This window comes from Saccoglossus kowalevskii, chromosome 3 (genome assembly GCF_978046115.1).
Source record: "Saccoglossus kowalevskii chromosome 3, keSacKowa6.1, whole genome shotgun sequence".
Taxonomy (NCBI): Eukaryota; Metazoa; Hemichordata; class Enteropneusta; family Harrimaniidae; genus Saccoglossus; species Saccoglossus kowalevskii.
Window position 1 is genome coordinate 31,854,325 of NC_140643.1, and position 27,699 is coordinate 31,882,023.

Sequence of the window (27,699 nt, forward strand, 5' to 3'; positions counted from 1 at the left end):
TGATTGTTTCTGTATCCACACATCTGAACGACCCGTGTGAGTCGGAGATGCTATCTTCATACATCGCTACATTACCTGAAATGTGCCCCCAAGGAATACCTGCCTGAATCACAGTAAAAACCGACCACATATTTCTCGGATACTATCTCCGTCGATGTAAGGTCAGTGAACAAATTACCAGATGTCATTTAATTATAAGGTGCGCATACATATTGGGTGGACATTCAAATATTTAGTGGACTGGACCAGACTTGATTTTTTGATAGTATATTTCTACTATTTACTGAAATTGTTCATCTGCCACTGTGACTGATATTATGAAAGTTAAATAGTATGCGATTTGTCATGGTAATTAATTATTTATAGTTTTCATATTTATTCAAATATTGGGATTGTTTGGTGATTGTCACAGATTGGTTATTAAATGGTGATTGCAAGTTAGAAATCCATACAATAATTGATTACTCTCACATTGGTGCTATTTGTGAAACATTTAACTAAACTCTTTCCCCCAGAGTGTGCTCTTTATCTCTGAAGCGATATAAATGAAGAGTCTTCATTCTCAGTATTCATCCCATGTTTTTTTGCTAAAGAGGCAGGGAAGCCATAAATATAAATGTAGAACTGTGTGGCTTTTTCTTTCAAACTCTATTATGCATGGTTTTGTATAACACTTGTTCAACTTGGTCTAACTATACTAACTGAGTATTATTTTCTACACATATTTAAAGTTCTCCGCAAAAACAATCATTAATGTATTCAACATTACAGCCCCAGAGTTTGTACTGACATAACACTATCTTGTCCTAAGCATACACCGTTGGGATGCATGAGTGAAAGTCGTGTAACCCGCAGCCTGACTAAAAAAATGAAAGGTTCTGACCTTGATTAGCTAAAATGTAGTGCTCTTGTTAAATGACTGGCGACACGTCAGACCTGAAATCACACCTCGTAAACATAGTCCATACTAGAGATGTATTTCTGAAACAACACCTCCCGTAGGTGAACAAGACAATAAAGTTCGTATTATATAGCTAACAGAACTATTCAGGCGGCAGAATGTGAATACATGATGATTACAATACACCGAATAGAATCGGCAGGTACAATGGTGTCACATTTTCTTGCACTGAAAATGGATTCACGACATTGTTTGGTGGGTACACATATGCACACGGCTACTATCTACATATACCAGTGGAATTAAATGTTAAAGTTCATATCTGACATTTGCCGTCACAGGTTGAAAATTAAATCTTCCTCATAATCCAGTACTTGGCTGATCTAATCTTGTTCATACGTCGCTCATTTCGTTTGAAATTCTTGGCCTTAACTGCACGGATGTAATTGGGAATTCTGAGAAGTTATTTCTAATCATGCGCTTCACAAGTAAATCGGCCATTAAAGTCCAATTACTCGGCTAATATCATGTGGAATATTAAACCTGTACGTGTGACCATGTACGGAGTTTGAAATTCAAAACAGCTTTCAGGAACCCGGACTGTGTATAATTAGAAACTATTTGCTGCCTTAATATAAAGATTGAATGTATCCCACGAGAGAGTTTTACGTTCTCGTAGTTCTCGCTATCTTGGATAGTTTTTTACGAAGTTACGGTAAATGTAATGTTATTGATCGTAGATACTGACAGTGAATTTCGTGACTATTGCCTGATTAACATTGTAACGTTTCATAGAATTGTCTGAAATCAACATGATAGTTGACATTTTTGTTGTAATATTTTACGGGGTTCAAAGTTTCAGGAATTAGACCATTTTAGAAATAACACGCACTGGAGGTGCCCTTTTTTGAAATTGTAGGTTTTCTCATTTTGTAATAGATTAAATCTAGTACGGTACTAGGTGTCACCCATGACAGATGAGATATTAAATCATTGCATGTAATTGAAGAACGTGGTTGGAATCTGTTTAATTGATCTGTGCGGATTTGAATGACCACAAATTGGAAATATTGGTCACTCGTTTAACCTTTTCAAGACGCGACGTCATTTACTACAGAATTAACTCGCCAGTCGGTGTCGATACATTATCCACCCGTGGTAGCCTCTGGTTATTTAATGGGATTGTGTCTGAAGCACTCTGTTAAAATGCAGAGAATAGTGCAGGCAACTTTACAGCCATACAAATGCCATTAGTAAAATCTAAAGTTGAAAAGTTATGTCCGAAGGCTGAAATTCTGAGTACGTTTAACGTTGTCCACACCCACCGGCATCACAATTGAAGGTTGTTATTTTGATGGGATGTAAGTAATGAAGTGTCAAGTAGCTCGTATAAACAATGCCCACAATACTGATGTACCCTCGGCGTGGGTCCGGTTCTTTGTATTGTTTTGAAATAAATACTCAAGGCACTGTACGTTTAGGGTACATAGAATTGTTTACCAGAGGATAGTATTTCGTACATCTATATACATATATATTAATGTATTGCCTCATATATATATATATCTAGTTAAATTTCAGAGAATGAATGCTTATCGTATATGTTATATGTGACGTAATACAATATAACTGCAGCTACTCTATAATTGACCTGTTAATCATTGTGGGTATAATCACACGTTTGAAATAAACTTTCTGTTAGTATCGATTAGAGTTAGCCTGTCTTTAGCGATTCTGCAAGAAACATAGTATGCTTCTTCGCTAAAACAATAGGTAGGCAAATATATGTGTACGTATATGCACACATTTAGTTTATTATTCAATATTTCAATAAACGAGAAATTGTGATATCATTCGGACACGACGCCAGACACGTGCAATTTCGGGTAGTAATATATATTGCTGTGTCACATAAGGTTACATTTGTTTGCTGTATATCAAGGATTGACTTGCATCGTTCAATATTACGTTGCATATAACTTCGAATATACTATAACACGTTTTCTTTATTGAGTAATCGAGGTGACCTCAATCGATTTAACAAAGACGGAGGAATTTACGTATACACACTTTCAAGCTATTTATTTATTTATTTATTTATTTATTTATTTATTTATTTATTTATTTATTTATTTATTTATTTATTTATTTATTTATTTATCCACGACCCCAAAGTTGTGCAGCACTGTTAAACATGACAAATTAAAGCAGAATTAATAAAATGAGCAATGTCAGTTGTTTTGTGAAGCTGCAACATTACCTGTGCAGAGTAGACCAGTTTGAAGGAAAGTAGAATAGAGAATTGCGAACGCGAATCCAGAGGGACTCTGCCTATATAAAATTACAGTTTGATGTATCCATTGGGAATTGATATACATGGTGATATATTTGTACTTCATAAGTAGAGATTCCCTATCTTGCAGTCTTTGAAAGTGTTGATTATTTAGTTAATTAGTGAATTAGGTTTGTTATACACAATTATTTTATATGAACTATATCCTTATTGTTCGAGGATAGATATAAAATATGTTCACTCAACAAAAAGTCATCTCATTCAGGCTTTTGGGATAGTTTCTTAATCCCTTATTTTCCAAAAAATATTTAATGAACATATTTTTGTTGAAACTCGCCTTTTTGCTGTTCAACATTTTTTGATGTAATGGATATAACTTTTCACTATAGTCTACATAAGCGCTCGCGCATAAAATTGGTTAGTGTTAATATTTGCAGTTGTGGGTGACATCGTACCTTTTAGTGTCATGTGTCACAGTTAACGCGATTTAGTTTCATTGTAATGCTTGTAAAACCACCGTGAGTAAATATGACTTTCTTGCCATGGAATTGGTTCAGCTAATAATTCTGAAACCTAATCTAGAGACCAGTAATTTAAACCAAAATAATTTCTATTTCTCAGAATCGCATTTGCATGACTTGTACATTTCTAGGAATTGCATTTGTTTTTAGCTTTCTTTTTATATATTCTGAAATGCGCTAATTGCATGTTACAATATTGTATATCTCCCATCCAAAAAAATACTCAATTGTGGCTTACTGCTGGGCACCCCTAGTGTTTCCTGTGATACTATTACACGTGTCAGGGCACAATCAATTGTGTAAGTGACCTGTCACGTACGTTTAAACAAAGAGTACACTCGCTATAAGTGTCATGCTGATATATCGATGACGTCATGATGTAACTCATCGTGGTTCCATTAGTATTTTATGACCTATATGGTCAGAGTAGATGTTAACATGGTATTGTTGTAAATGACGTCATAAGACATTCAACACAATTATTCATAATTTTATCTAATTATATCTGATGTGCTTTTCATGCTTGTGTGTGCGTTTAAAGAGTTTCTCATTTTTTGCCATATTTTTAAAATGTGATTACATTGAAATTTGAAACTTAATTTTGTGTGTTTCACTTTTCATAAATTACCCATTCTATTCTATTCTATTCTCCGTACAATTATTGTTACACTTACATCTTTAGATTACCTTGAGGGCAGTCTTATATTAAATTGTGAAAGGGTCGAATAGTTTTCAATTGCTAAGTTATCACAATCAAAGCATTTCAGAATAAACGGCATTCTCTAGTCGGAATACGAAGCACATTGAAAACCCTCCAGAGTCTTTGTTGTAGAAATCTGACATTTGTTAGGACTGTTCATAAATATCTTCGCTAATAAGTACGAGCTAGCCTTATTATTCTATATATCCTGATTTGAAACATGAAGTAGGGCGATACGGCCAATTGCTCAGCTAATTGTCAAAAAGTGGTTTGTATGTTAGTGTTTCTCACTGTTCATCGTTTGCCACAGCACCTCTTAAAATTGACTCTGAAATAACACATCTATGGCTTATCCTTGTTAGATACAAGTTGCCGCAATAAAGCATTCATGATATATTATATAAATATTATACTGGCTAATGTGAATATAATTTGATATAATCCCGTTAACATAATGCTTGCAAAATAAAGAGAGTCGATATGGTTTATTAAAGCAGTAAACAATATTATCATGATGTCATTTAATGTTTATATCATTTTCATCTACACATTTGTGTGCAAGGTATTTAAATATTATTAGATAACATCAAGTTAACGGTCTTTAATCATATTTGATGTTAACACTTATATATATATTTGGCGTAGATGTCAATATGACACACCAGATGATATGATTTTGTAGCTGACAATTACATTTGTGTATGGGGAGTTTGTTAACTCCCCCGTATCCGCGTGATGGTTAGAGCCAATTTGTGCTGTTATATTGTATATATTTTTACCCGTATGTTTATTTTTAAATATTCGTATAATGTACCTTGAACGCCATTGACGTAAATGCATATAATTGTTTGTCATTAAATGGATAACTACCATTCTACAAGCAGATTATATCAAACCACCGCATAACATAGCGCCGACATCACCTGGCGATTACAGAGGTCTACTTCCAATTCTTGCAGTGATAAGAGATAATATCAGATGCCTTATTACAGTAGAAAATACATATTACATGATGCATATCGATGCATTGAGGCTCGTTAGGATATATTTAGTTCCATCACGTAACATAATGATCTTTATCACAGCATGGCACAGTATTTTAGACTGGTAGCAATTAGAACACAGCAAGATTAAACGGTTATATAGAGTACCATTTAATAAAAGACCTACTAGGAATTAAAGTGTCTATCAAGTTACAGAAGAAAAGCGACAAATTATGAAAGTTGTTGCTATAACAACTTTACAAAATGTAACTGAACGAATAATATTTTGAAATCCCTGAAAATAATCGCTTGTCAAGGTTTGTAGCATAATATATACTTGTCTTTTTAACAGCAATCAAATGCATCAACAATCTCCCCATGGAACGGTGGGCGTATGTTAGTTAGATTAGGCTCATAAGTACATATGTTACCATTACATTTGTCGCCATGTTGTCTCGCAACAAAATACGTATATAGATATATATTATATACTGTACTTGTTATATCATCGTACTTTCCATGGTTGCATGCGTAATAATTGATCGTTATCAAAAAACGTATCAGCTTATTATAGATGGGTTTTATGACAGTAGCTACCATAAAGAAAGAGTTGTCACGGATCATAACTCAGCAATACGGTGTGCATCGAATACCCCAGATGCAAATACTATCAGCCACATTACGTTGTTCTGCATGGGGTCTCTCATTTGAACTCTCATTCGAACATTTTAAATATGTCAATAAAGCCAATTTGTTGATGTATAATGAGGCCCCAAATGAATTTTCCCACCCATGTGAGCGATACTTAGGAGATAGATCTGTTTGCCGTGGTAACTGTGTCAAATCAATTCTTTATTATTTTACCTCTTTCTCAATAGGTTTTAATTTATCTTTATATTTTACGTGTATTGTGTATTATTATTCCGATTCTACGCTAGTTTCCGCACGTTCTTATCCATTTCGTTTGTCCCATCACGAATGTAGTTATTATTTGTACTTATTGCGTATTATATCCCCTAAGCCCACTGTAAAAACCCTGACACGAGACAACCGTGACTATTTATTTAATTAATGTCATCAGCGTTGAATCATGGAACATGGTTAAATTCAGTCTCCATGCAAATTAGATAGTAAGTATTCTAACAACACGTATTGTTAGTTCAATGGTTTATACACAGATCGACACGAATATCGACTCCTAATTATGTACATTTAGCTCGATAGTACAGTGTATTTAACGTATTCATGTACTATAAGTGAAATTCTATGGACATTTTCAGTTACATAATATTCTTATTTATTTACCATGTGCTCAGTGTAAATTTTAATTTAAATCTAGCCTAATTTATAGCGCCCTCTGTGGTGTTCATGGGTACGTGAGATCCCGACGATATCTTTGCAATTTTAATGGACTACCCAGTAATTATTCAATGCCCAGGAGTGTGTTGCAGAGTGACGTAATGCACACAAAGAATAATTCAATTGTGAAGCTTTCAGGTTTAGTCAATCATATTTCAATATTGTGCGTTCGTGTTGATCAACCAATCATCGCCTCACCTACTTTGTGGATATAGTTCTAGCCTTGTGATTGAGCATACCTTGTCAGTTCATATCCAGGAAGAGATTCGTTCACGTACGGGATCAGAATGAAATATCACTAAAACTTAGTCAGTAATCCTTCGATCGGTGTTAACAGACACCTTTCACGCCCTACTTCACGCAACATGCTTCCATGCATAACAAGCTCGCTGTGTTACCAAAATATTCATATAAAGAAATGAATAAATATAAAGCAATTCGTAGTTGTATCTTATGCTTTGGCGATATTTACCAATTTTTCAAGCGTAGTTTTAACGTAAATTAATGTAAATATCTTTATCATGCAATTTCACGTTTGCTATGACCCCTTTTAGCGAAGTAATTAGAATGTTGCCCCTTTCTACAATGTTACAATGCGATGGTTTGATTTCATAAGTGATACTTGTATTTCTGCATAATGAATGTCGGGGAATAGAAGAGTTGTGCGCATGTCTTGCACTGATGACATTATGTGAGCATTGCCGTAGTGTGAGTAGCGTACATACATATGTACGTACGTACGTCCAGACTAGTTTGTCTTTGCAGAGATTGTGAAAGATATCAAGAGATTTTGTAAATCGTTGATTGCGAGACTTACTAGAGGCTAAACAATTTCATGCTAATCAAAAGGATCATTCATCAATCAAACTGCGAGTGATTCCAACGCTTCAAGGCGTCTCTCTTGTTATGGTGTCGGTTGGTCTTCGGATAATTACCCTTCAGCCACAATTCTTTGGAAAATACCGCCGTCTTTTTCATATATAATGGTTTCCCAGTAACTGTCTGCTCTGCCTAATGGTGTAGCTGGTCTGGAAAAAAATAATTTGTATCACAATTTTGGATTTTGTAGCTGAATGGTATGTATTAATTCTTCTGCGGTTGAACTATTTTTGTTCACGTTGGTTCTTGTGTTATCAGAGCTCAACTTGTATTTGTTATTCGTATCCGTTATGTCATTCGTTGTTATTTTTAGATAATGTTGCGTTTTACATAACCAGCGCCTGTATTGATAGAGTGAAAAAAGAGAAATGTGATAAATTTTATGCGCGAGGTCCACTCGATTCATGGGCGTTTGTGTTGATATTCATACAACTAACACGCAAGAATGATCGAGATTCTCGTTGCGTTCACCCCACCCTTAGGCGGTACATCATCTAAACGGTGGCTGAAGTGTGTTATCGTCAACACACTGTGACCTTTATAAAGTCATCTTTATCATGTCACTATTCAACCATGGATAAGTCTGGTGGAAACGCGTCTGAATAGAGTATCCTCTATGCTATCACTATCATTTCAGTTTCTGTTAGATCATGTTCTCCAATGTAATGTTGTGGAAAGCAGGAAAATAGCACTTTTAAATCAGACTCAGTGATGTAATCTGTTTACATTGTACCATTTCATGTTAAATTGTCACGGTGACGAGTATTTGTGTTGATTCTGCTCTTGATTGTCCATATTGCATGCTGATTGAACGGTCCATATAATGATATCTACCAGTGTTTGTTCATGGAGTACATGTGGATCAATATACGCATGGAATGTTTTATTAGACGTGGCAAGGGTATATTAACTATTTTATCTGCAGGGTTTTACTTTTCTACGTGCTTGGCTAGTGTAGCTTCTAATAATTAGATACAGCACTCATTTTAGCCAAACGTAAATATGAGTTGATGAAAAACATTCCATGCAAATAAAACCACATGTTATCAATTAGAAAATTGGCTAATCAGAATGTAAACGTTTTTAGCAAAATGCCTTATTTTGTAGCGTCCTAATATAAACACTGAGCTTGTAGTATATTTCAGGGCTGAACATCTCTTTGCATTCCAAATACTAACATGTGAATTGTTTACTTCATTTTACAAATGCATCGTAATAGCAAAATTTTCGTAGATTACCCTATGACGTATGTAATTCCAACTATTAAGTCAGCAGTTTAATCGTCCACAGCGCTCAATGCAAACTACTCCTGTAACAAATATAACAGTGGTAGATGTCTAAGCAAATATCCCATGGCATTAAACGTGACCGCAGGATAACGCATCTATCACATAGTACGCAAGAAATGTATGTAATTGTGTCGAATATTTATCACATAAAGGTGAAAGCCAATCTATTTAGCATAATAGACAATTGATCAATTCCCTTTAGACTTTAACAAAACTACTCATATAAATCTTATCAATCATTCAATCACTGATACTAGCAATATTTTATCATTGATAGCACTAGATATCCATGTCATGTTGTCAAAATAACCACGAACGCCAACATGCGGGTTTTTGTGTCACGTAGCATGTTTGTCATAGTACGTCACGCAATTTGCTGGCTCGTTCGTGCGATATTCACAACAATTATGCTCCAAATATCTAACTCACTACTGTATGCCGGTACATGTGTAATTTTGAACACTGGAATCCTGAAAACGTTGAGTTTATTTGGCTCATTTGATTGCATGCACGATATGTTGACGGCGTGCTTCATAAATCGACTCCGAACGAGTCTAGTGTGACGTAATCGGATATCACGCTCACCAGAAGCCCGCAAATATGAGTGCAGTGATGCTCACATAATACCTTAATTGAGAATCTGAGGTACGTTTCGTTTAAACTCTTTAAAATCCACCGCCCATGCATACTAATCTGCATTGACCGCACTAGACCAGACGACATCAAATTATACAACATCCCTTTGCCACCGCTTAAATGCCGCCCTTTCTGCTTTCATGGGCAATTACAGTCGATTACATTTTACAGAGGACACCCCTTCCTGAGGTGCAGCCTTGTAAACAAAGGTAACCCACAGCGAAAGATCTGTTCCATAGTTTGATAAAACTGTACGTTTCGCGAAAACGCTATCTTTATTTCATCATTTGTTATTTAACATTCAGCCACCCGAAAGGAACAGTACATCAACGTAAGTAAGCCTAGGGGTGGAGAATTGACAAGGTCTTCTGGGCGTGCCCTAAACATTTGTAAGAAGACGGTAATAATATTAGTGATAGTCGGATATTCATGGACGTCTGCTACATACATTTGTTTTCAGACTTTTAGTCTTCGGAATACTATAGAAGCAAGCGACGCATGAAACGTATTCTCTAACATATACACACGGATATATTATTAAATGCAAATAACTGTAACGACTCATATCTGCTTTTATATAACAACAATCGATGTTATTATGCTAGAGTGAGTGTGCGATTGAGATGCATGGGTCGATTATTTGCTTTTTAACGTATGTACAATAAAACCGCATATATCTACGCGTGGTGGTTTTTAGTTATCATATACAATACTGTCTATCCTCAGTATTTACGTAACCTTCTTATATAGATGAATAGTTGTATATCAACAAATCCACATTATTTAGCCTCCTGCCAGGAACAAATATATATATTAGAACATGTTCCAGAGCATGTCTTTCTCTTTGAATAGTTTCTGCGTGAATATGGTACTTTACAGTATACATTGTATTTTATTTTAGAGTTAGACAAAAAGATCTATAAATAACTGCGCGGTTCATTTGAACTTAAGTCTGCGCTAGCTAGTGACAGACACCTTAGGTCTACCTGCTTAAATACACCCTTGTAAGGATTAAAACACATCGATTCCAAGTAGTTGCATTTATTTTGGAGCCATGTTAGTGTATTAGCTCGGAAGCAATAGTTTACGCATGAATTGAATCCACGGTCTAGACTGCGAATCGTGTTCAAAGATGTATCACATATACTAATCAACCACGTGGTTTATTGCCCACGCTGCAATATGTATGATTCCCCACTTATAAGTGGTTGCCAAAGACCTACATTCACATGAACGTCTGGGTCTTCATAAAGATCGATGCTATCATAATGATTATTAACATTCCTATTCAGAAGACTAAAAAACAACAAAATATTAATAGCTTAATTTAAATTCCATTTAATTTGGTATATTGAAATGAAGCTAGGCCTAACGAGTAGCAGGCTCCTTGATCTTGTATGGTCATATCAATAGTGTGTCGTCGTGCAGTAGAAATATCTCAGACCGTTGTGTGTGGTCGTAATTTCCGTAACAACCTCCCACTGTAAAAGTAACCCGTCCCTCGATATATCCCTTTATTGAGGTGTCTGGCGGTGATCCTGATTTCGATTATTATTAACCACGTTTATGGTTAAAGTAACATACATATGTGACCGACATGTCCAGGCATTCACGGAGACATACACGCTTGGAAATGGCAACAATCCCCAGGGACCGACATATCCAAGCATTCACGGAGACATACACGCTTGGAGATGGCAACAATCCCCAGGGACCGACATATCCAAGCATTCACGGAGACATACACGCTTGGAAATGGCAACAATCCCCAGGGACCGACATATCCAGGCATTCACGGAGACATACACGCTTGGAGATGGCAACAATCCCCAGGGACCGACATATCCAAGCATTCACGGAGACATACACGCTTGGAGATGGCAACAATCCCCAGGGACCGACATGTCCAGGCATTCACAGAGACATACACGCTTGGAAATGGCAACAATCCCCAGGGACCGACATGTCCAGTCATTCACGGAGACATACACGCTTGGAGATGGCAACAATCCCCAGGTTGCAAACGTTCTTCACGGCAGGTTGAACAATCAAACTTGCCGTGTCAGACACGCCGCTGTGTTGTGTAGATAAGCAGCGCGACACATCGACAATTTGCTACATTCTTCTTAATTCGAGGTGTTGTTATAGAAAATTTCAATTGATAGTGAAAGTTTTTATGGTTGATACGGAAACCATGCCACATGAGCGCACATCATACATTCATGTGAGAACCGGGATGCCGTCATTCGTTATTATTATTTATTACTCGTTATATTACCGTGGTAACATTCTTAGTCATTGCAAGAATCTGAGAAAAAAAACTTGTAAGCATTAAAACGTATATGTGCACGTCATCCACATAATAACTCCAAAATAGTATTAGTTAGGTAGTCAGTTAATTACTATATCTTATAATTTTTGGGGGGTATACTAAAGTGCACATAAAAACAGAGAGTGTACTAAAAGTATACTTATATTCACATTAAATTCTTACTAGTCATAAACTACCAAAGGTCTGTGTGTCACTGCCAACGACGTCTGTACATATATTGCCTGCTGTTCTTTACAATCAAAGCGCCGCCCAAGGTAGAAGCATATATAATGTATGCTGTCCACGGGGGAGCGTTAATGTCATTTAAGAATTGGTTTCCTTTTTGCCGCAAGGGCTGTCAGATCAGATCATGGGCGCTCTTTATACTTCCTTCGCGGTTAGGTGGGAGTATTGTTTAAAAAGGCTTAAGTGAGTCAATTACTGTTCTAAGCAAAGTACATCAATGTTTCCATGTCAGGGTTTAGGTCAAGAACAACAGATTGCTCATTCAAGCGATGTCTTAAAGACTGGTTGTGATTGGGGTTTAAAAGTTAAAATTTTGATCACGTGAACGGTATGAGCTACAATGTTGCTCTAGGACGGCACTGTACGTAATATATTCTATTCTGTGGAAAGTTCATATTAGGTGAGTATCCCGATCTCATTCTCAGTATGAAGTTAATGATAGTTTAGGCACTTTTCTCTTTCGTGAAATGTATAACATGGCTAAACCTCGTGCTTCATGAAAATCATGCTAGCTGGATTTTTTAATATCACTAGTACCATATGAGAAGTATTTCTGCATTTTGTGCAATTTTCTGTGAACTGATATCTAATTATATCCTCATATTGTATAGTTTTTTAGTTCGATTTATATACATCCAATTAATTAACGGTTGTCCTATTAACCAAATGTATATTCCTAAAATCTGGATGGCTGACATTACTCTATTTTAAAGGTTACACACATTGTATTCCTAAATCATTACAGTTTTATATACCCACGTTTTGATGACCATTTCGAGTATTTTTATATTCCACTTCCGAATCATTCTTTAACCATACAATGTACTCGCGAGCCTAATCAGTTTTCCATTGAGAAATTGAAGATTTTTAAGACCACATAAAAATCTAATCAGTGGACTGCCGTAAAATCACAATTCGGTCTATGTAATTTACGCAGCTCTCATGAACACATGGCCTTTACCTTTATCATCAGTGAAATAAAAAATGAAATACAAAATAGAATACAGGATGTGATATAATATTCGCCATATCTTCAATGTGTGTGTAAACTTGAAGAAAACAATCCGCTATGTGTATCCAGCTACTGGCGGGCAGTTTCATTCCTGTATTTGCACCTGTGCCCCTAGCAATTCGTAATCGTATAGCATAAAGGGCAACTAATATACAAATCCTTACTTCTCATATCAATCTTGATAGCGTTAAGTCTTGACAGCTACTCTATACACGTCTCTATATCCATACATTTACAAGTAACATCCTTAATCGCATTGGTCTCTTTTTTCTGATCTGTGTTCTGTGTGTTCTCTATTACATTTGTAAATAGATGTTTTATCAGAAAACAGATTATCTGACTAAATACTCGATTGGATAGTCGTCTACCTCTATTTGTACGTCGTCGATTGAGCATAGGATATGAACATCAGTGGTCATTTTATATGTCGATTTTTCTGCAGTATTGAGACTTCACTACGTCGTTTGACTTGTGAACATTAAACATCAAATTTACCTACATGACACAATTTACTGTTACACGATGTGTGCATGTGTTATGCTAACTTTTGAGGGTTTACTTTAACGCCATTGTGTGTATTGGATGGTAATACTATTTCCTTTTTTATTTTATTTTACATCAATTGTTTGAATCAAATTACCCGTGTTTATGCGCTCTATTTGCTATGTAAAGAACCATAACGACATACTTACTAAATAGGATAAGTAAGAACTTGTTTTGTCGCCTCTGGTGATATAAATGTAGACAAAGGTCAAGCACCAATAGGGCAGAATCTGCTTCTAATTCACTAGGGATTTCCCGTAGACGATTATCAGTGTTAACGTATTCTCTGCATAGGCACATTGATTACGCATAATAATGTGATGTAATCATTGCTGTGTGTGGCACTGATTCCTTTCTAGCAATTTCGGTTTTATCACGAATTCGCACTATTCAATTATTGTCTGTTCATGAATAGAAACATTTTTTAAGTGTGACTATGTTGTTGTAATAGAAAACGAGAAACGAAATGAGACATTATATATAATATAATATAATATAATATAATATAATATAATATAATATAATATAATATAATATAATATAATATAATATAATATAATATAATATAATATAATATAATATAATATAATATAATATAATATAATATAATATAATATATTATAATTGAATTTTCTTCACATTGCATGTTTTTATTTAACTCTATTCTGTTTTGTATCGCGTGTGCATAATACATATACACCCGGTTTTCCTGAATTGCTGAAATGAGACATGTTGTGTTGTGATAATGTTAGAATCACACATCTAGCCATCGGAATTGCGGACATTACTCTGGCAGATTATCATCACACACTGTCTCGCGCCAATGTTTGGTGCCTGTCTGATGTTGTTAATCGATAACAGAATGCATATAAAGATTGCGATTTGCCTATCGTATGCTTGGCGATAGAACTCATAAAATGTGAACACCTTTAAAAAACGACACTGACCCGTATCAGTACTCGGTATTATTTTGTAAATCACTTTATATCAGCGTGCTTTCTTTGATTTAGCAAACAACACATCACCAAGGATTGACTATTATGATCTATATTATTATTAATTTACCTCATACACAATCTAATTTCCAGATGAAAGCGTGGTGTCAACCTAAACTTTTTACTAGTCATCGTATAAAGTTTGTATTGGTAACAACTTGGATGACAAATAATGATTTACTAAATTAATGTGATTTTCTAAATACTATGGTAGTATCATATGAATACCATCATATCTTATATAAATTATTTAGCTTAATACGCTATTATGTGATATTAAAATAAAAAGTTAGCCTGTCTCCTTTAATATAGTATGATTTGCAAAATATCTCACGGTTTGTGTAATTTAAATGTTTCATATGGCACGACTTTTATATATATATTTCAATTGTCCTTATATGTAAAATATGCGATTGGAATATGTACTCGTGTAAAATGACTTATTGATGGGGACAAGAATGAAATTAAAAAAGAAAGTCCAATATATACAGACACCCCAATTAGTTTGAATAAAACTTATTGGAAACAATGTGTTGCGTGCTAAGAATTAGATTCCCGACCAAATCATTGGTAAATTGAAACGTTATTGTGTCACATGCCAACATAGTCTATTTACATACTTATCAAGGCAGGTAAAAAGTTGAAAAGAAAATACTATTCACAACTCAACAACCAAATTTCGTCTAATTCTGTAAACAACACCAATATATTCAACAAATAATTAACATATAAAGTGATTTTATCAACTACTGTTATGCTAATTTTCTACAGTTAACTATCATTTATTACAGAGTAATAAACAAACACTGCATTGTATTATATTTTGCAACACTGCACTTAACATGATTTCTCAAAAGGAAAAGTAATTAAAAGTGCTGGCATGTTGTTGTTTATGTATGCACATTCCAGTGGGAGCATGCAAAAAGTTGTTCACTGTCGTAGTCACGTGATTTACGACATTTCTATATTAGTAGTTAATCTAAGTGGTATTTACTTCTTCGTAATTGAGTAGAATTTTAATTGTTTTAATTAATAAAACTAAATTAATACAAAAAGCTATAAATAAAGTACAACAGTCTTATATTTTTGATTTGTTAGATTTATTTTATAAGCAATGTGTGTAAATTGATGACTGATTATGCTGACTACTATGCAAATTAGGCTATTGTATATTTCTAGGCAAAACACTATAATTGAACACATGATAATATGGAGTATGTGAATGTAATCTTGTTATTTCGACTGCAATCATCCTCCGCCAATTATAATTCCATGCACGTATCTACAGTCGAGTTCCATTTCACTTCCTGCTGCGCCGCTAACCTGTTCCATATCACACTCAATTCACTTCCCCAGGGCAAAGTGGGATGATTTATAGCTTCTTACACATATAGTTAAGTGAAGTTGTGCAACAAGTGTATCGGTATTATACCTACTAAAACACCAGTGTTAGATTTGTTGAGCGGTAAAGAACTAGTCTTTATATACTTTAGTTCAAGTTCTTATTCACGCCAAAGTTCGAGAATTAAGTTTTGCTGGCGCACGAGTTCCTCGAATAATAGAATGCCGAAGAGTAAATACCTTATCACACGTGTTTAATCGGGCAGTACATATATCGGTAGGAAGACATGCAAAGTGCAATGAAGCTCATACATAAAACCTATATTGCAATCGACTCAATAATCAATACCAAACGAAAGATAAATATTTAAATTATTCAAAAGACATCGGCACCTTCTGTGTGATTGGTTTCTCCAGTCTCTTACTCTCAACGTGAACGAGATCAATCCATATTGAATGGATAGATGGACCTTAAGTGAAATCGACCACAGACAGCGGTGATACATTATTTACGTAACGCCAACTTTGAAAGGCATTTTTGTGCTTAATGCCGACCGCGTAACCAACTAGTGATATGAAGAATTTACATACCCATAAGTCTCAAGGTGACCCCCTATGTCTCCTAATATGGTATTTGTTATTCTATGCACATCAGTAGTTTCGGATGTGTATACGTTTTGAAAATACTGATATATGCTTCCAGCAATTGACTGTACATACGTCTCGGTAATTTGAATATAAAACCTTTATATTGTTCATATATATTCTATTAACTACTAATATAATCAAATTATAGTCTTATCTGTCGCTACAGAAAAAAAAAGATAACTTATGCATTGGCTAAATTTCACAACGTATAATCTCTCGTATGATGTATATTATCTTGTCTCAATTAAATAGTTTATGAATAACTGGCGACATATTATATAACAATACTGTTATTCACGATAATGGAAATATACATGTTTATTTTGACGTAGACACAACATAGATCTGTTTTTTGTCTAACCCACTTTACTATTCCTGCCCATCAGTGTGCCCTCTAACAGTTCTGATTTTGTTAGATCCTGAACCAAAATGAAATCTTCCAAAATCGAGTTGAGTCAGCTTGTTGACTGCTGGAGAAGTTGGTCTTCAAGAAAAAGACGTGACTATATATGTGACTTGAGACACAAGCAAAAATGTTGTAGCACCCGATGTTTGTTTGTATTTACACTTATTTTGTTGATGAAATGTTAATTTAATTTTACCAAATTACAAATCCCATAACTATAATAAGATGGTTTTCAAGATCCATATATCAATGTATGATTTCCTACTGCGTCAGTGGTGCGCAATTGAATAAATACAACATGTTGCATCAGATCAAATCTTTGTGCTTGAGTAGTGCGTTATATCGACTCAGAGAACACACTACTGCCTATACACATACTGTATTTAAATCTGCGTGATGTATCAATCATTATGATGAACGTTTCAAATATGAGGGTAGGAAGAGGAGAATATGCTTTTCACATTACTGTCAGCATGGATTCCTATCAGCCAATTCTATCGTATTGTACATTGTTACGCATCAACATCGTGTTTTACATATCAGAGAAGAATAGGCTCCTTAGAACCATACATTTTGGTGCTTCCTGGGGGGCCTTGTTAGCGATAGCAGTAATAATTTCCAACATTAGTTTCTTGCATTTTCTAGAGAAAATAATTGCACAATACCCTTCTTGGGTAACAAATCCACTATCAGTGAGAATATGTGTTGTTGGATGAGACATTTTGTATTACCTATGTAGATGTTTATCAAATAGAAAATCATCAGTAATCCACTCAACCTTTCTTTGGCTGGCAATCGATCTATTCCACGAGCAATAACGATTATGAATCATTCCTCCATCAATAATAAAAACGCGCTAAGTGAACGATTATGACAATTTTTCCAACACTCACGTTATTCGGCAAATTTAATCAGCGTTTTTTTTTTCTACAGTGATTTGCTACGTATTCTGTCTGCGGCAACACTCTGACTTTGAAAGTTAATATATCATAAAGTATATGACATAGGATATCTATTTATATATATCCTAAATTAATTTTACATTATGGAATTCTATGAAAAGTCTTTCTCCAGAGGTGGTCGCTATAATGGCAATTACTGGCTATTCATGTCATTGTTATTCAAGTCAACTTTAAGTAGGACACATCGAGTTATTGAAACTACAAAGTTACCGATACTCAAATGACATTAAGCGGTATTTTATGAATCATTGTACCGTTAACAAGGCAACGTGGATCGTGCGGACAGTGCCTAAACATACATATAGTTTATACATGAAAACGAACCTTTGTCAACAGATTACCAATCAATGAAATGTGTATACATCTATATATAAATTCTAAACGGTTTTGTGAAATTCAGACCGAGTTTCTATACCAACAGAATCAAATTTGTTGTTTTTGTTGTTTTATTTAATACTAGCATTTGATCCAATTTTGTGACATGTACATCTTTCTATTTATTCAAATAGAAGGTCCTGACGCAATAGAGTTGAATCAAATAAAATAACTATAGCGTTCCCCAATTTACCGATAATTAGGGTAAAATATAACGACTTCAATAGAAAACATTGATGCCACTATATAACAGTCAGTCGTGACTCGATTTAATTATCTCCGAGTCATCTAACATTAGTGTTTACATTTTCTTTAAAACGTTCATATTTAGGATATACTTAGTTTAATGGTTTTCAGATGTATTATTTGGGCGAACGTAGCGGTTGTTATAACGAACATGAAAACAGATTTATGTAGATCGCATGGGAAATGTTTAACAGCCCAAACACGTGTTTAAGAAAGAAGTAAATGTACGTGGAGGTATTTACACGAGATGTTTAAATAGCGTACTGAGACATGTTAGATTTTCTTTATTAATAGTGAATCTTAATGATTTCCTGCAGTGTGATCCACGAGTGTTATGTGCATTGTTACCCGATGCTCACTACCTTGTGCAGACGTTGTAATGATCTTTAATATCTGACCGACGACAGAGTTGTGGCGGATAAGAAGCTTGTCATGGCTTCCGGAGGATCTACGTGCCGCACATAGTGAAGGTCGCTCTTGGATCTGCAGCTATATATATATATATGTCGTGTTTCGTATTCATACTCAATAACCAGTTTAATATAGTATTTAATCATAATTGAATAAGCTGAATAATAGAGATAAAAGCGCTTCAATGTCTAGATATTTCCATTTCCGGGTACCATGTTGTTTTTTATGTTCGCATTCCAATAAAGGTGTACTTGGGGTTGGTCCATTAACTTTCATAAAGTTGTTCACTCCTCACATATGTCTTAGTGAGGGCAATGACTTCAGATCTGTTTTCACCAGGTGGCTGTACTTTTTTTAAATGAAGGGAGAGTACTCTTTATTATTGTTACCTTTATCATGCTGGATTGTAGGTTAATGATGGACCGCATGATGTTTACTGTTGCTGGTTATTCTGTGTGCTAGGGCGAATTCATTATAACATAGGTATTGTGCCAGAGTGTCTGGTTTTAAGTGAACAACTGTGAATAATACTGGGAGCGATACAATACTCGCTGTTGTAGAAATATTATCATGTGAGTATAAGTATTTTCACTGCATATGTAACATTTTCTCCGTATCACGCTAATTGGATTAGTTTGTAATTATAATTATTATAATAGGTATCTCATGTATTAGATGTAATTGGAAAATGTGTTTAATTTTTCACGCGTTTTATTGATGGAATTATGTCTTCGTGTCGAGGTGATTAGCGATGACAATGATGATAGATTTGTCCATGGTTGGATATAATTAAAAACTGGCTGACAGAATGGTCAGTTAACAACATGTCAGTGTTCAGGGCAAACAAAATAATCAAATTAAACTTCTGTACTCCGACAGCAAGTTGTGAAAATGTGTCATCAAGCTCTGAAATCTGTCTGGACTGTGAGTGAATTGAGTCTTAGACGAGTAAAGTATTGTTTAAATCATGGTCTGAGTATTCCCTCTTTTGTGTGACAGTAACAATCGTTCGAACTGTTTCGAAAAGAAAAACGACCGGCAGGGTATAACATTAGGATATTCACATTATTTAAATAACAGAGTTATAATTTTTATTCAGTACACTTAGTATGGGCTAAGATTAAAGCTAATCCAATATGTTTACACATCGGCTAGACCCAGTTACTTTCACGGATGAAGTGACCTGCGTTTAGTACGGACTAAGGGATGACAAAACATACGATGAATATACAAATATCCAGTCCGTTTAATTCCGATTTATCATCACAGTAACCAGCAGGTATACATTTTAACTCTATGATTCTGAAACAATAACAATGCATTTATTAATTTCTTTGCGTGAGAACACTCTCTCTGTACGCTTACGTTGTTTGCGATGTCGGAAATGATATACCGAAATTAATGATTTTAAATATACTAGTAAATGTTTCAACCGAATCACGAATACAATGGTATTTTGTGTCCATGTTATTATATATTAGTGAGCGTTTTGCCCGAGCTAGCCCTTCAACCACACTTCGTTAGCCAGTGCTGTGTGTCTAGACTCGGTCGAGGGCGGTCAGATTTAATCCGTTCCTTGTGGTTTATTGGCCCGTACTGGGCGTTCGCGCTCGTTTTTTCCACATGGGCTAAGGTTTTTGACCTTCCAGTCTGTGCTAAAAAGCTGTGCGAACAGAACTATATTTTATGTAATCCAACTCATCGTTTTGATGTTCCAGTATATGTGAATTAAAATTGAATACTTAATTAACAAAAAATCCCTTCTGTGTAATTTCCACTAAGTGTCACGTACCGAAAATACTGACGAATATATAACGGTGACTTTAAGTATTTCAGTTGACATGTTGTAACTCAAATAATGTATGATTTTCTGTACTGACAACATCCACAATCTGAAAATTAAATGAAACCATTGAGGTTATCATCGTTGTTTGGTGTCGTGTGTTATTTTAGATTTGTTAAATTAATTTGCAAATTTAACGAATCGGATTTAATCAATATACAATTTCTCATTTTACTTCATATTGTGCGCGCTTCTTGTACATCGAGAACTCGCTTTATGTACCGCTATACTATGTTAAACGAACCGTTACTAGTTTGTTTTGTGTGCGAGTTGCTTCAATGACCTTATTTTCTCCATCGATAACCAGTTGAGTCGAAGCATTTACACAAGACATTATTTGATTTGTTTAAAAAACCTGTCAACATACAAGCTGCTCTATGATTGGCTTCACTGTTAGGTGCCAGGGTTGTGTAACCAATCAGGCACTTGCAAATCACTTCGACCTGATTCATGATCGCGGCAATATGGAGTTCATCGCTAGGACATTGCATGTATATGCAATAGCACAATTTCACTGGTTCGTCTTTTATTAGTCTTTAACTTCAAACAAAAATAAAAATTATGACCCAGTAAAATTCAAAAAAATGTAATTTAGCATAACTGTTCATTATTGTGTTCTTCATATAAAGCATTTCAACAATAATGGTCAAGGTTCATCTAGATTAGCTTTAAAAGGCGTAAAGCAATAACATCGAACGTGACGTTCATAAAAAATAATGGAATATATATATAAAAGAATCTATCAAATGCGTGCCAGTGTGAGTACTATCACACAATGGTGTCACTTCAAGTCAACTACCTGGGAAATATGTACATTTGTGTACACTATTGGCTATGAACATACACCCAGGTGATATATTTCCACATTTCGTTAAATCAATTAAACATATTTGTTTATGGGGATATTATTTCATATTTAACGTTACATACTTGACCTCAATGCGAAATGAAATGTGATATTTAATTTTAGTTTTACAGAAATTACATATGGTGGTTCAATATCTGTTTTCGACGTTGACGTGAGCAGCGTTAGCTTGACAATGGTTACAAAAACTGGAGTAATTGTAATCCGATCTTTATAAAACGTAAAAACTATGGCTTATTATATGTGTGCAGAAATATATTTTAAATGATGTGCGTGACGTCACGGACTTGAATTGCGCATGTACATTTTCGTCACGACAAGTGTGTGTTCATTACATACTATTTCAATCAGCCTTTTTGATGACAAACATGTCAATAGTGTAACAGAAAGTGTGTCTGCTTTCGGCGACGAAACACATTCGTGACTTCGAATCTCTCACGCTTGTTGCGTGTTCATTTCAATGTCACTGCAATAATTATTTATAACTATGGTATTTCAAACTTTATTTACCTATGTCTCCAATGAATAATCAATGAGATGTTGGAAGTTGGAAGCATAGTTCCAAAATCTCACATGATATGTTCATATATTTATATATCATTGTTTAGGATTAGAAATGTCCCACTAAATTTGTAATTTGTAGATTACGATCTAGTCCTCCGTTTGTCGGCACGTGTGAACAAGGCTTAAGATTATGTATTCAAACAAAAATTGTGCCACCTAAATTTACTTGGTAAACAGTTTACTCCATCTCAGTGTTTTCTGAAACTGTTTTGAAAATTTTTTTTGTCCGAACTCCCTATTGCATTGGGGTTTATTTTGGCTTGATTGTCATGTTAATTGTTATACTATTTTTAAAACAAACTTTTGTAAAATGATATACTATTTTCCGTTCACTACGATATCCTGCGTTTTTCAAGTGAAACTGTTACGCACTTCGGAATTTTGATTTTTTTTTTTTTTCACAGTGATCATGAATAGACTCATCAATCAATGTATTACATGTAGGCAATCAACATTTTCATTAAGAAAATGAGTTTGAAGAAAATGGTCTATAAAATGGACTTCATCCTTAAAGTGAAATATATTAAAATTAGAGTAGTAGCATTGCCCTTCCCTAGTTTTCACAATTTTTCTTACAATAATTGTCAACTGCTGTTTTCAATCAAACAGGTCATTAACATTTATGCAACTAGTTCACATTGGATGTTTCGTGCATGCACAATTACTGAGATGTGCTTAACGTGTGTCATAACATTACCTTGACATAGGATTTACTGGAAATTTACAGTGTGATGTTTTAACATTATGCTACACCATGCTATTATAATGCATAGGCCTAATTTATATACCTGAATATAATAAAGATTACCAGAGGCGGTTGAATTCAGAGCAGTCTGCAAATATGTATAATACGATTATTATTCTATTATACCACCTTGTATTTTTAATTTCGCCATCGTTCATGAGTTTATCCATAATTTTTAATTATGTTTTTTTTTACAGATGCAGATATGATGTGTCACATCGAATCTTAGAATGATGGCGCCAACTTCGATTTTCCGGACCACGGAGCTTCATTTGTGATATTGTTATTTGAATGGAGAAAACGTTGCTGTATCCTGTAACCATGGAAACTCATGTTACATACGGGTTCGACATTAATAATATTACAAATGGATCAGGATTCAACAATAGTTTTTACTACAACCTTACATCTGGTGAACACGATGATGTCAACAATAATGATAGTAATTTTGTCGATGATGTTGATACTGCTTTTAGGGGGAATATCGCCAGTGACGTCCCTATTGGAATAATATTAAGTATCATCAGCTTGATTACCTTCTTGGGAAATGCGTTGGTCATACATGCTGTACGAACGGAGAAACGACTACAGACTGTGAGCAATTATTTTATTCTCAGCTTAGCAGTAGCTGATATGTTGATTGGAATGGTGATAATGCCATTGAGTACAATGTATTACTTAGCTCATAGATGGCCACTTGGATTAGGCATCTGTCAGATGTGGTTGTCTCTGGACTATGTGTGTTGTACAGCGTCTATACTGAATCTCTTTATTTTGAGTTTAGACCGTTACTGGTCGATTACGTCACCGTTAAAGTACTTGAGGCGACGTACGGGAAAACGCGCCTCGATTTTGATATCAATGGTGTGGGCAGTATCATTGTTATGGGTTATCCCTGTTACTGGATGGCATGCGTTCAGTCGAGGAGGCGAACGCGTCATACTACATGGACATTGTGATGCAGAGTTTCACAGAGATACAATATTCAAAGTTGTTACGGGAGCTGTTAATTTTTACATCCCGATGATTATAATGGTATGTCTCTATGGAAGAATTTTTCACGAAATCAGGAAGCGGTCCAATCTTAATATTGGGCGGTGTACTTATGGACACGGCGTTTCTGTGACGACAGATACTACTTATGCCTATGCCAAGGACTTTAGGAAAACATCAGTTAATGATCACGATTTTCACACAGAGTACGAATTTGACAGTTCACAGAGTAATGAAAGAGATTCAGAAGTGAAAAACTTGGAACAAGAAGCAAGATTTAACTTTACGAATGTAGCTTTGCTCAGGCGACTAAAAAATATCATACGAACAGACAGAAATGCCAACCCAACTGTGGCTCGGAATCTCGACAGTGATCAACCTTCGTCAACTTCAAACGAAGACAAACTGTTACATTCTGAATCTTACGCGGATGATGACACCCTGAGGTTCAATGGGACAACATCCAACACAGATTCGCCAAACGGGCAGATATGTATTTTAAGGCCTCCACCGACACCCCACCTAAATGTAAATAACAGGAGAATAACAAAAACTCCAGAACCTGAAGTAATTTGGAGACGGAGATCGGAGGATGAACTTAAACCTCCTCCAATGCATTTCGGGAAAAATGTCAAAAACCATTCACCAAGCACTCCGATGCAACGTAGCAATGCCAGGAGATCGCCATATCATGTTAGCGCCACACACCTCACTGTGACGTCACCGGGCATGAAAACCCGGAAGCTGGAAGTTACCAGCGGCATTGCACCAAAAAACTCTAAGAAAAACACGTTTAAACTCGGAAAACTTGAACACTTTTTAAAAGCTCCTCGCAAGAAGCGTTTTTCTGCCACTTTAAATAGAGAACGTAAAGCAGCTAAACAATTAGGGGTCATCATGGGATGTTTTATACTCTGCTGGCTTCCCTATTTCATTCTCTTTTTAATAGTTGCACTCTGCAAGGACTGTATACCAGAAAACATTTACTATGCCACTATTTGGTTGGGGTATGTCAATTCAACACTTAATCCTTTCCTGTATCCACTTTGTAACCATAATTTTAGGCGAGCATTTAGGAGAATATTACATTTACAAAATCCCAGAAAAAAGAAGTAGCAAATCAGTGGATATTGCATCGCTACGGGTAATCTATCCGTTGAACTTAAAACTGTTGGCGTTACCATGGATATACAAGATAACAAGTTAGACTTTTAAGAATGTATTAATAAGACGACAGTACCTATTGCAAACACAAGATAAATATTATTAATTTTTATTTCTATCTACAATCGATCTTGTGATTTTATTAAAATAGGATAGGATCCTTTCAAAACCAGATAGTTTTTTTTAATGAACAAAGTGATCACGTCAATCAATGCACATAACATTGTTACGCACTTTATGGTATTTGAAACACAAGGTGGTGTTAACACAGCTAGTTTTACTCCAAATTGTGAGTATTGTGCTTAAAGCGTAAAAGAGTTTATCATCCTTGATGGGTGAGATAATACACTCGCATTCCCGCTGCTACACGTGATATTTTCTAAATTCTAATAATCCTAGTATCTATAGTGGTAACTCGACTGCAACGGCGATTAAACCAGACAAGACAGGGTTCCGATATCTAGTTTTGACATTGAGATTTTCTTCAGTGCTACGTGGTTATGTATGCAAACAATGTTGCTGCAGTTGTGGATTGTGTATCCAGAGAGGGCAATGTCTGCAGCGGTTGCATTGCGAATTTAATAGTGTACCCATATTATGGATGCAACTGTGACGTGTTTCGGATTCAATTTTATAGAAAAATACATAGAAAAAAAAACATATTTATTCATTGCAATGTCTTAAATTATTTTTGTGGAAGAAATGATGCTTTCCAAACCGTCCACAGATTGAATATTAAATGATATTTGACTAGGGGAGTTGTCCTGGTCACTTTTTATCAAGAACAATAGCATAATAAAAAGGAGAAATAGAGTCGGTGTTTGATTGTTGACTGCTATTTACTTACAATGATCAGGGCCCTAAGAAAGCATTCAGACTACCACACTTAAGCAATAAAGTATAAAGTAATAGCTTCAGAAATATTCTTTGAGAAAAAATCTTATACCGGCAATAAAACTTAATGTTTTACTAACGTTTTTGTGTTTAAATTATTGAACACAATTTGGTTAACTCTGGGCTATCTTTCCAAAGCATCGTAAGACCATTTTTGAACAAATACAAACGCTAGTTCCAGTATTTAGTGTGTGGCTGCAGATTCTAACATAGTGTTAATTACACAACATGGACTTGGTTAGTGTGAACATCACATCAATGCTTTGATACATTTAATTAGAAATTACTTTAAAATTACCTTTAAAACATCATAACAATTAGTATCATCTATGTTCTTTGAATTTGGTATTTCGAATTAATATATTACACGTGACGTCATGAAGAGCGTAGTTGACGTCATGCTTAATGCTATGCCACTACTGTAAGTGCAATGAAATACACAACCTTAGGGTACATTGAAAATGGCCGCTAGGAATGACGGATTACTTAAATCTTAAAATCCTTGAACAGGTTTTATTGGACTAGAGAGATTTGTTTTGTTGTTGTTTTTAAATTCTAAACGGGATATTATTTTGGAAGGTTTTGTGGATTGTATTGATGACGTGGTTTAGTTTGCCTGGCATTGTGCACATCATGACTCTATACATTTATGCAAATTTATCTATTTGAGCTCGTTGGTCTTGTAGATGTATGTAATTACCAATTTTCCAGTCATATTCAGAGTCATATGCGCTCTTAATCTCTCACATGACTTGTGATGACATCATTTGTTCATACCAATATCTTAGGCGTTTGAATTTTATTTTTTGTCATATTGAAATATTTTATACGTTTTATTATGGATGATGATATTTTTCGATCTGAATATATATACAATTTTCAAATTTCAAATCAAGAGAATAGAGAGACGGGTTATCAGGAAAATCTCCGATATATATGTGTATATATCCAAATTCACCTGCTTAGGTAGTAATGTGCATTCAGGATAGGCTAGGGTGTCAGGTGATATCGCTTATTATAGCTTTAAAGTCATGGATTACGCATTACATTGCATCAAATCCGCTGCAATCTCCATTTGGCCGCGGGTTTCTATTGTTATAAGGCTTTAGCCACTTTTCTGTATACGCATTGATCTTATTTCAGTTTGCGGCTGCAGATTAAAGCAATAATAACATATACTACTGTTTCATCCATTTCTTATCGATACTCGGGGTGCTCAAAGTCACTAAAAAGAGAAACAATAGATAATGGGTAGCAATACGCTGGTTTATTGAAACTTAGTGTGCAGTCACGTGATCAATGCGATTGGTCATTAATAGTTGTCTGAAGCAATTTATTACCTACGACACAAAGAATATTTGATTGTCATTGTGTAATACGTTGCAAATTGTGTGGCCATAATAGGTAATGTACTTTGTCGAAAACAATATTGCGCATGTCTAGACATGAAGTCGTTGAATAAGATTTCCAGTCTCGAAAATATTTGTATGCAGATAAACAATTTGTCATTTTTATCTATAAAACAATGAAAAATATTCTTCTGTTAGAAAATAAAAAATATATATATGAATAAA

General features: G+C 35.0%; 1 protein-coding gene across 1 annotated transcript; it reads left to right on the forward strand.

Annotated features, from left to right (window-relative positions):
• On the forward strand, positions 1-27,699 carry LOC100369915 (histamine H1 receptor-like). Its single transcript, XM_002734496.3, has 2 exons — positions 1-161; positions 23,272-27,699. Exon 2 carries the CDS (start codon positions 23,366-23,368, stop codon positions 25,181-25,183), a length of 1,818 nt encoding a protein of 605 aa, XP_002734542.2. The 5' UTR covers positions 1-161; positions 23,272-23,365; the 3' UTR covers positions 25,184-27,699.